The following is a 12,411-nucleotide window of genomic DNA, read 5'->3' as shown; positions in this document are numbered from 1 at the left end:
ATTTTCATTGGACGTATATCTGATTCATTGTCATGATATAATTTTTTTAATTCTATTTTTAGCTGGCGTAGTACAATTTTCAGATATATTACTAACTGATAATGAGTAACAAATAATTCAATTTATTAATCATAATTTACACATTACATACAGAGAAATGTCAGAGATATTATCAATTACTTTAAATTTTCAGTACATCGCTTTATTTATATAGTACAGAGAACATAGTATATATATATATATATATATATATATATATATATATATATATATATATATATATGTAAATTACTGACATTTGGTCTGGATCATGCACTAATGCAATTCTTAACAAAAAATGTGAGTGTTGACTTTTATAATTTGAAATTGTGCTTAAAAATTATTGTTATTCGGTAAGTCATGTGCCTGTTGTAAAGTTTTAAATTTTTATCAACATATTTGCCCAATATATACTATCTGCTGTTAACATGAGATTAGTTAAAATACTCGTGTGAATACAATGTAAATAGCCATTTTCTTTGGAAAATATTACTTAGTTCGAGGGGAATTACTATTGATTAAATTATTTGGAAAAATATTATTTGTTTGCTTGTCTGTTGTAATTATATGCCCTAAAAAAGTCTGCAAGCCCGCTCGACTTGTGTACTCACATGAAATAGATTTTATTATTGAAACATGTAATCAAATAGTTCATCTGGTGAAGACTTTTTAATGTAGAGCTCCAAAAGATTTACCTCATCTGAATGTGTTAAATGTAATATCTGCAATTTATCTTCGGTCTTACTTTATTTAGTTAGAGTTATTACTTCGATTTCGTCATAATTACATTTTATAATATGATCAATTTCTAACCTCTAACACACGAGGACATCAAAATAATAAAACGTATGAAACGTTGAATAAATTGTAGTAGCAGTGTAAAATTGTTGATGTATTAACGTGTAATAATACATACTAACGTTACTACGTGGTCTATTTTAATTCACTCAAAGATATGCCGATATAGAGGTCTGAATATACAGTTTTATTTTTTGTTTCGCAAGGTGTCTCGGAATGCCTCTTGATGGAAAGAAAGAATATGAAAAAAGGAAAGGAAAAAACTGGAAATAAAATATGGAAATATGTGTTGGTTAATTGAATGAAAATCACAATTATAGGTACATAATAAATTGCTATTATACAAGCAAGTATTGAAACATATATGGATATACGGAGTTCAATTATGGGAATGTTCCGGGAAAAGTTATATAAATACTATACAAGTTTTCCAGAACAAAGTCGTGAGAAGTATTGTAGGCTTATCCAGGTACTACAGGACTGATTACTCACACCCAGACCCTCAGATATCGGCTGTCACTCCGGAAATCAAGAGAATTTTAAGGAAACATGAGGACAGGCCCAATTCTAATGTCAATATTGAAGTAGTACAACTTTTGGATAATACCAAACCCGCGTCCCGACACAGGACCAAAAGAATCAAACGATTTCATTTTGTGTAGTGTTAATAGATAAACATTATTACAATAGATACTAAGATAAAGCCGATAAATATATATCTAGAATAAAAATTGTTTAATGACAACACCCTTTAAATTTCGCTACAAAAATAACTGATTTATAAAATTATCCGTTGAGGGTGAATGCTGAATGAATACTTTATCATCATTCTCTTATAGCATATAGAAACAAAAAACCAAGATGGTCAGCTTTAGTAATACTGTGAGGTATATTAAACTCAGAATGCCCAAAAATAATGGTGTAACAAAGTGGGTTTTTCGCAATTCTAATTTTGAATTTGCTTGAAAACGATAGAAAATATTTGTAAAGGTAGTAGAGTTTTAAAAAAACTTGTCGCATTTAACAATACCCTATTATTACCATATATAACTAATAATATCGTAGCAAAAATATACAAATGTGAGCTTAACCGTTTTTTTACGAATAGCAGGATTATTTTTGCTAGTAAGACCTATTATAAACAAACATATCCTTAATGTTTCGATGTAATAGAATTTTTTCATTGAGATATACCGAAAATGTATAATTCTACCAACAACCAAGTCGTGTCTAGTGTTATTATTATTACAACTTTCAACCTTGACTAACTCAAAAGCATTTCGCAAAATTCAGCTCTAAGTTCTAATTTCCTTCTTTGGCTTTGTTCTGACGTTTATTGATGGTTTTTCGACTTCAATTATGACCGTTGAAAAGTAAACTTCACCATATTGGAGCCATCCTTAGCCAGTATTCATTAAAAAATGATTCTTTGTTACGACAATGTAAGCTTTCACTAATTAAAACAAATTACTTTTTGATTGAAACGTGATTACACGATACAAAGAAGCTCTGGTATCTTAATTTTAGTTTACATTTCGTAGTTTTCCAACGATAGTCTTCAAAAAAAATTAGCGCTTAGTGGATACTTTAAAATACAATATTAATCAAAATTATCATTTGAACAGTCAACACCTATCATATAATCTTATAATTTAAAAAAACAATAGGTTCTTTTTATTCCTGCATATTAAGAACAATCTCGGAAAGCAACTTTTTTGCTTTTTGAAGCAGCTCCACCTAAAATAAAAAGTACTTCAAATTGATTCAAACATCTTCATCAAGAATACTTTGACTAACAGTAATTACTACTTTGATTAATAATTGATAATATAAAAATAGAAACCCACCATATCAATTGTAGTTATTAATTAACTTTTATTCGATGTGAAGAAAAACAGGTTATTTCCCTAATATAAAAATTATAAGTTAATTTATAAGCTTTAGTAATTTCTATAGATAGACTCCTTGATGTATAGAAAATTCTCTGCTGTATTTTTTGTAGGAAACATAGCACTTATTTCTAACTTTTTCCCGTCTATCCGTCTGTTTTCTAACCTCAACCTAAGAAAAATTTACTCCCGTAAGGTCATTTCGCATTGATAGTGGGGAGGAATTTCATATTCACCGCTGTTCTCTTTAAAAGTTTCATGCAGCTTACTATTCACCCGATTAACAATTTTTAAAATATGTATCCAGGCTTTGTACCCTTCATAATCATCAATCCATGGCCAGAGTTTAGGGAGAGTGTATACTTCTCAATCAATACACTGCTATTGGTACCACAAGATCTCATAAAATTCAGCAGAAATATTCATCAAAATTCGCCACGGTTGGTGATCTTCATAATTTTTCGTATTTCAAATGAATGACTTCATTTCTAATACTTTTGCTAATATTTCTAATACTAATTTGCTTCAAATATCGCAATTCAAAGAACTTATTGAACTTAAAGAATTTATAGATATCAGACGCTAACAGTGTCCAAGTCTCAGGGCATTAAAGAAGGATTGGCAGCTCCAGCATCTTGGCCGATTGGCCTTATTAGCTAAGCAGTACTTTATCCGACCGTATTACTGATCCCAAGTACTTTAACTTTTACACTTACTCAAACTGGGTCCCATTGACAATTAAAATAGAATAATGCCATGAATAATGCCTCAACCTCAACATCTGTGACTCTATCATCAGTGAAAATCATATCGCCCAAAATCGGTGTATAGCACCGTATTAACGCCATATCAATTTTTAAAAACTTTTCGCATAATTGCATTTACTATTACGTTGAAAAGCCCTAGTGTCCTTGGCGAAAAGCGACTTTGATACACTCAACCCATTTGCCCTCACCTAAACAAATTTTAATAGTTATGGAATTAGTGATTTACCCACATTATTAAAAGTTCTACTTGATTGAAGAAGTTGAATTAAGTAGGATATAAGAAATGTCGAACTTGAAACTTCACTATTATCGAATCCCAAGAATGCCATCTTTTGAAAAACCTGCGACCGGGAGGTACTTTCACTTATTCACAATAAAAATCACACTTTTCTATTTTACAAGAAATTCATAATTATATAAACTAGATTAATCAACGTATTTTACCAGTTCAAAGTGATAACAGTAAATCCGGAAATTATTTATTAAAATTATTGTCTTGGTAAAATTATCAGTCTTATATACTATTATATCATTTAAGGTTAATCCATTTATTGATTATTATAAAATAATAAGGAAAATGATCAACAACAAAGTTGTTAAGCTTCTGTAGTGATCAAAAAACAAATAAAGTATAAAATAAAATTTTCCCAACACGTATTCAGCTTCAATGAATCAATAATGAATGTACAACTATGGAGTTCAAAGAATGTGTGGATTTTCAAAGAATAGTAAGAATAGAAGCTTTATTAAGGTATCAAAAGTAAATTCATTTACTGCTCACTATTATAAAATATCAGTAAATATAATTAACAGCAAAGTTTATTTAGTTCAGACTTAACAAGGTAGATGGTACCGCAACTGAAAGATCAGGCAGAAAATCTTGTAGTTGTTTAAGTCTTCAGTGAAATCATTTACTAATGAATCAATTATGGGGACAAAATATTTCATGATTTTTAAGAACGAGAAGGAATGGAACTAGTATTGAGGCTTATAAACTTGAATATATAATTATGTAAATGTCCATACCATTTCTTCTATAAATAAGTTCAGTGTTGAATCAGTTTTATCAAAGTTATAAGCTTTAAATAAACTGATTTAGAGGATGAATTAATATATGTTTTGAGTACAAGTAATTTCTCATAATTATAAGTGTATGACTAACATGAAAGTTCTTGTGGCGAATCTTTGGTCCCATAATAAATAAACACATTATATTACATAAACATATGACACATTTAATTGTAAATAATACGTTTATACTTACTTCAAATTTAAAAACTATCAAACAACAGTAACCTATCAGATATGCAGGCATTCTAACACAGTCAAACAATATTTAAAAAGCTTTGACATGTGACAAATGACAATATCGGGCGGACTATTTAAAATAAGCGGGATTACTCACCGATTTTTGATCGATTCTCAGAAGTGGTCTCAGTTTCTTGAGAGCTATCAACGCCAGTGCCTTTTCGAACGTGTGCAGTTCGACGGTACCTTGATGGTCGAGTTTCTGGCAAAAATCACAACGGACGCCCGCGATTTTCACTATTTCGCGACGCGGAAAACTCCCGTTTTCCTGCAGCGTACCGGTCTCGATTGGTGCGACGGGTTCTCGGACAGGTGGTGTAAGTACACACGGGATGATTCCGCGAGCGTTCCCAGAACCATGAAAAGCGATTTTCCCGCTAAGATTCCGTTCCGGGTCCTCTTCCTCCTGTTCCTGTTTCAGCGTACCACCGAATGAGCACACCACCTCCTCGATGTTGCGAACCGGAAGATTTTCGTCTAATGTGGACATTCTGGCGTACGGACCAATTTTGACACACTCCGGTTAAGTAAATTGGTAGAAAATTCCAACCGATCGATATACGATCACATGAAGTCGGTTGGTAAGCACGTTGTGCGGACGTTAGATGCGCAGACGAAAATCCTCCACCGTTGCCGGATTGGTGCGGAAATCGTTTCGGTATAATAATTTTATGGCGGTTTTGTTATTCAGTGTTTTCGGGTTAGATTATTTTGGCCTAATTCTACAGAATAAAACTTAATATTAGGTCTATAAATTAGTTTTAAAGGAGGCTTTTTTAAGTGAAAGCTTAATTGTGAAAAACCAGTAAGACGTATTTTATTTAAAGTATTGTCCATTGATGGCCGTTACTTTCTTCCATCTTTCAGGTAGATTTCATTTCGATAGGTCTATGTATCTGTTGAGGCTATGTACGAATCGATCCAATTTTCGGTATTTTCAAAAATAGTGAAGCGCAGATAGGTGACGAGTCATATGTCGGAACAAGTAGTAATCAGAAGGAGCAAGGTCCGTAGAATACGGCGGGTGGGGTCGCACTTCCCATTTTAAGGTTTCCAAGTATGATTTCACCGGTTTTGCGACATGTAGTCGAGTGTTCTCATGCCGAAGTATAACATTGCTGTATTTTTTTCTCATATTCCGGTCGTTTTTCGCACAATTCAAGGCTTAAACGCATCAAATGTGATCGATAGTTTCATTAATTAATGCCTCCAAATCCTGGTTTTTAAATTTTTTGGCTACCCTTTTGTCTCTTTCAATGTCAGAGTGTTTGAAATTAAAATTACTAATTTTAAACGAGAGAATTTTAGAAGCGAAGCTAGTATTCGTATGTTGAGGTCGATAGAACATTGTTTGCCCTAAGCTTCACACAGTAGTCGATTACCTTCAGCCGCCTCTTTATTCAAATTCGGATATAAAAGTAAAACGAAAAGAAAGAAATGAAATGACCCATATTGAAAAGTGAAGTGAAGTTTCAACATGAAGTAAGTTGCAAATGTACGCGTAGGCGATTTCATACACAATAACACTATTAGTTGTAAATGCTTTAAAACTAATTTATAGGCTTGATATAATTAGAAACCTGAAACAAGAATAACCCATTTTCGGAATCGATAAAACAAATGAATTTAAAGTAATAACAATTTTATACATTGGAAAAAAATTATGTGTTTTGAAACTATCCTATAATATACTCCTTCCCTTTTCAGTTTTTCGGTGGCATGTTGAATTTCGAAACTGTTCGAAATTTTGAACTGTTTTATTTCGAAGTCATGATCGTTTCATCCAGTATGCAAGACCAAGTTTATAACATGAGATATAGACCTTCTGCTTTTAGGTCTACAAATATTCAAATACGCTCTTCGTAAATATCTTCTATGATTTGAACGGGTGTTTCAAGAGGGTAAATCAGTCAGGGGCATATCAGATGAATTAAATCATAGTATTTTATTCAAAACTTCATTAGGAATGATAATCTTGTTGAATGGCGAGCTGTTGTAATTTAAAATTCTAGAGTTTTATTTGGAAAAATCTAGCATTTTTCGACAAACTTGTATAAATTATTTGTTCAATGTTTTGACCCTCTAAAAGTCACAAAACCAACTTGGGATAAACATTTGTTTAAATGGTATTGCTTTTAAATAGTGGATTATATATGTATTTATTTATTTTGTGTTTTTGAATTTATGTTTAATAGCTAGTGACGGTGCTGTACAAAAGATGCATTTTTTTACAAATTCCTTTTAAATATCTCCGGTCAAATATATAGGGCATTAAAGAAACCCATGTTTGTCTCTGGACTATACAGCTGGCTTTTAAACATTTTTATATTATTTTAAATCGATATTTAACTATTTTGCAAATAAATCTTGATCGAACAACGCTTCCAATTTCATATATTCGATCTTCGTTCAATATCTAATATTTTTCCCCCATTTTTATCTATTGAGTGCGTTGTTTTCCGACATATTCTTAATAATATTTCTTTGAGTTAAAATGTAAACGCAAACAATAGACCATCAAAATAAGTTAATATGCCAAACCTCGCACTCAAGTGTATTCACGCACTTCTTTAATTCTTTCTTTATTAATACAGTCCAAGAAATTTAATAATAATTTCAGTCTTATTTAGACTTTTACAAAACTTTTTATATATTTTTTGTTAATCTAGCTTAAGGTTCAATTTCACTTTTTACCAATTTATTCATCTCGTTCTTTTCACCAGCTTAATTATGTTTCTTACAGGCTTACGAGCGGTTAGATGTCTTTTTGGCTAATCGAAATCTGATCAATAAATAAGGAATCAATGAGAACGGGGCGAATTTATAGTCCGTAAGAAAATCGAGACAATTAAAAGGCAAAGCGGTGGCGAAGACGCGGCAACTGTGAGATCGGTAACGTCATAGATGTGGGGAATTACATTGGACGACCACGAGTTAAGCGAAAAAAGTGGGGTATCGGGATCCCCCATATTGGTACGACTCAAGATCCGTGACGCAAACGTGCACGATGGTAATGTTCACATAGTGGATTGTCTTAAAAATATTACAAGCGCGTTAAACATCAAGCGGTGTTTGTCTGTTTGGGTTTTCTCACGCATCTTTCTTCAATTTTTATACCGACTACGTCTTTAATTGATGACGAATCGCTAATTTTCATTGATTTATAAAGTGCGATATGTTTGTCCCGTTTACGAATATGGAAATCACATTGAAAATAATAATCTAATTAAATCGAATTTAAATACTTGTTAATGCTGATAAAAATATGAGTGGATTTAAATATTTGTAAACTATGTTTTGTAAACCATTACTTGACATTTATATCGTACTATTTTCGTTTTTAGTTATTCATCCATAAATAGCAATCTAGTTTCCAAAAGCGATATAGCAATTAAACAACTTTTTATAAATAGTTTTTACAGAAAAGAAACATGTTTACTAATGGCAGAATGTTAATAATATGAATATGCTTATGTAAATATGATTACATGTAGAATAAATATTAATATGGCAAAAGTCTGAAAAATAACTTAGTGGATCTTAAATAATAAATAATTAGCGTTGGGAACTATCGACTGAAATCGATATTATTTAGTAATTAACTATTTTTTAATGTCGATTGTTTCAGTCGCTATTTTCGGTTAGACAGATTTTATTACTTTTTGCTAGTGACTGTTTCAGTCAACTATTTTCAGTCGCTATTTTCGGTCCGACTGATATTACTATTTACTATCGACAGTCATTCTGACTGTCGTCCTAGCCGCGACGTTGACAAAAATGTGCCGAATTTATGCTTACATAGATTTATATGTAATATATATAGTTTTATTATTTCTTTGGTAGTTTCCTTGTAAATAATAATATATTGTGTATTAATATAGCAGCATTTTGGGATTCTAATTGTCAATATTATTAATGTAATAGGGCAAAAGATTACAATTGTGAATGATAAATAGTAAAACACTTTTGACTGTTTTTACGGCAATAATAGCTTTTTTTTTATTGACTTTTTCATTTCGGTCTAATTCTATGGATTTTTGTTCAAAATTTCTGATTGTCAAAATTTAGATTCGAAAAGTTCCAAAAATTGCGTCGATTCGAAACGATTGTCGAAGTTTTTACAGTAGCAGTTAATTTTCATAAAAACATATTAACGGTAAAGAGGTGATAAACTATAGTCAATACTTATACTAATTATTTCTAATAGATACATTTTCTGATAGGAAAATTCTTCATTAATATTCAACAGTTTATTTTCTTTATTAAAAAATACAAGAAAGTAATGATGGTTGCGACATTTCTTGGTTAAGATTTATTTTATCAGCAGATAAAAGGGGTAATTTTTTTTAGTATATTTTTATTATTTTATAACTTTTCGAGAATCCTCAACTTCTGCTAGCTGATATTAGATGTCATCAATAAGAGACAATCCATATTTTCAGTTCCTGGATTTAAATATACAGTATTTGGTATTATAAATAATGCAGAGGCGATACAAGAAATTATCGCAAAAGAGATATCGTCCATTCTAATAATTGCAACTCGAAATTCAAGACACTACTACTGACGAAGAATGTATTACATCTGAAGATATTTTGATAAAAAAACTAGCTAGAATTAAAGAAATAATTACACTAGGTACTACTACAACTTTAAAAATTAAGTAGTATTTGGTAATGCCACTTATTAGTTTTTCAGAAATCCTATTGGATTTTTGACAAGTCCATAAAATGATATTACTTGAATTATATCAGTTATATTTAAAATATTCTGCTATATCCGAAACATCTATCCCCTAGGAACGAGTTTTTTCAAAATCTGGCCAAAGCATTAATGACCAAAGAAATCACATCACGGGAGAAAATTTGAACATGATTATATTTTTGAATAGTGATTTAAAAAATTTCCGTTCAATAATAAATTTTTATTTATGTCATGGATTAGTTTTCTTCTACGATTAGGTATAAGTTTATTGTTTATCCCTAGTTTTTAGGTTTTATTTAAGTTCTATTGTGAGTGTTTTAATATATTATTAAAATACGACAAAGTATTTGGGGTGGTGTCATTATTCGTCATATTCATTTATCCAATCGTTTTTGCAGATCCATAGAACATTCAAATAAAAAAGTAATTCTGCTTTATTCAGAATTAAATTGTTCATTGCACGGTAATAGTACTCAGTAATGATTTCTTTCACTTTTTTAAATTAGCAACTAAATAAAGTAAAATAAACTGATCCAAGCAATTATCTCTGTTTTTTTGCTCCCTCAAATTTTATACAGGAAGGAATTCGTACATCTTCGTCTGATATCACGAATGAAATAAAAACAGTTGAACCGAAAATGGTAATTATTATTTTCAATCGCTAGTTTCTTGGCTATCGACGGTTTTGAGACTATCGACTCTTTCAACTATTTTCACTCGATAGCTCCCAATGCTACAAATAATCTTAAACAAAACACAGTGTATCTTTTATCTTTAATTATGTAATTCTCTAAGCATACTGTTCTGTTCAAATATTTAAATTTGGTTTTTGATAATTACATAAGTATACACGATTTTGGACCTAACCAACCAAAAGTTGTTTAGAAGGTAAATGAAGGTTATGGAGTTGAATAGATATCAGCAGCCCGAACAAAATTAGTTCTAGTTTTAACAAACAATTCAACAGTCAATTTCTCATCGTGCCCTCGTCTCAAAATCTTTTTATCGCCTTTTTGCTTTTCCTATATTTTGATGAAGCCGCTCTACTTTTTGCGCGTCGTTTGCTTTAGTACCATTAGTTTCCGTATATCAGGTGCTCCAATAATCCTTAATAAATTAAAAGCTTTTCTTCCATAATGTAATCGCTTCGATCGCTCGGCGGTGATGTAGACAAAAGACATTTGTACCTGGAGGAATTGGCTATGGGTTACTGTCCGTAGATTGAACTGGTTTCGATATTGATGATACGTCATGATATTTACACTGTGCTAATTGTTTTTGCGATAAAGATAACGCGGATGTTTTCTCTAAATACTTAAAAACCGTATTTAACCCGTACCCATCTAAAATACCCTCAACGAAAGAAAATAACATAATTAACTTTCTTAACATTCCATTTCAAATCGATCTACCACATAAGAAATTTACTGTTAAGGAAATAAAACAAATAATACTTAATGAAATCAATAACAAAAAAGCCTCCCGGTTTTGACCTAATTACTGGAAGAATCTTGAAAGAGCTCTCAGGTAGGTGCATCATTTTAATAACATTCATATTTAATGCCATGCTAAGACTTAATTATTTTCCTAGCACTTGGAAAGTGGTTCAAATCATTATGATTCTTAAGCCTAGGAAAAAATCAGAAGATATCTCCTCTTATCGTCCTATAAGCCTGTTACCTGCCATCTCAAAACTTCGAAAAACTATACATTAAGAGATTAAAATTGATTGCAGAGGAGAGAAATATTATTCCAGGCCATCAATTTGGCTTCTGTAATAAATACGAAACAACAGAACAAATACATAGGTTAATCAACCAAATTAACAAAAACTTAAACAATAAAAAATATTGCTCCGCTGCGTTTCTCGATATTTCTCAGGCCTACGACAAGGTGTGACACACTGGACTGCACGTGAAATTGAAAAAGCTTTTACCCCATACGAACTTTCAATTGCTGAAATCATACCTCTCAGACAGACATTTTATTGTCAAACAGGGTGAAGAAAACACTGACCTATAGCCCATATATTCGGGTGTTCTCGGCACATTGTTACATCTTATGTATACACCTGACCTACTGACCTCACGAAACACTACTGTTGCAATATATGCTGACGATACAGCGGTTTTATCATCACACGAGGATCCAATGTTAGCCACAAAAAACCTCCAACTTCATCTCAACAAAGTCGAATTGTGGTTGAAAACGTGGCGTATCAAAGCAAATGAGACAAAATCTACCCATATGACATTCACCCTTCGCAGAAGAACATGTCCCTCAGTAAAATTGAGTAATCATGAACTTCTGCAAGCAGACAGCGTTAAATATCTGGGAATACATTTTGATCGACGTTTGACTTGTAAAAAACATATAGTGACAAAAGGCAAACAGCTTGTGCTTAAACTAAACCAAATGTACTGGCTGATAGGGCGTAAATCTAAATTATCATTAGATAACAAGGTTTTGCTGTATAAGTCAATACTTAGGCCCATCTGGACCTATGGTATTGAACTGTGGGGTACTATTAGCAAATATAACATAGATATACTCCAGAGGTTCCAGAATAAAGTGTTGCAAGTCATCGTCGATGCCCCATATTACGTATCCAACAAACTGATTCAACGCGATATCCACATAACGAGTGGGATTTGAAGTGCTAGTGCGAAGTACTCTGAAAGACTATTAGTGCATCCTAATGCACTCGCCAAATGTTAAATGTGCGAGATGACAGTGAACTAGGCTGATGAGTGACTAGGCTCAAACGCAAACTACCATACGAACTGGTTAATAGATAGAATAGAATAGAATAGAATTAGAATAAGTTAGGATAGACTTTAAAATAAGTTAGAATAGTATCTAGAATAAGATTTAGATTATAAATTATACAGCAGATCTCTTACTGA

The 12,411-nt window shown here is 31.7% G+C and overlaps 1 protein-coding gene across 1 annotated transcript in view; it reads right to left on the bottom strand.

Moving 5' to 3' along the window:
- Positions 1–5,375, bottom strand: part of LOC143195164 (uncharacterized) — a 54,420-nt gene extending 49,045 nt beyond the window's left edge. Inside the window, exon 1 of the mRNA XM_076402109.1 lies at positions 4,899–5,375. Within this exon, the coding sequence (XP_076258224.1) occupies positions 4,899–5,291 (393 nt within the window). The 5' untranslated portion in view covers positions 5,292–5,375. The remainder of the gene's footprint in view (positions 1–4,898) is intronic.
- Between the last annotated feature and the right edge of the window lie 7,036 nt (positions 5,376–12,411).

This window comes from Rhynchophorus ferrugineus, unplaced genomic scaffold, assembly GCF_030347505.1.
Source record: "Rhynchophorus ferrugineus isolate W39M unplaced genomic scaffold, kcgeb_rfMv2 rfM4, whole genome shotgun sequence".
NCBI lineage: Eukaryota > Metazoa > Arthropoda > Insecta > Coleoptera > Curculionidae > Rhynchophorus > Rhynchophorus ferrugineus.
The sequence above is the reverse complement of the archived record's forward strand: the minus strand, read 5'-3'. Positions and strand labels throughout refer to the sequence as shown.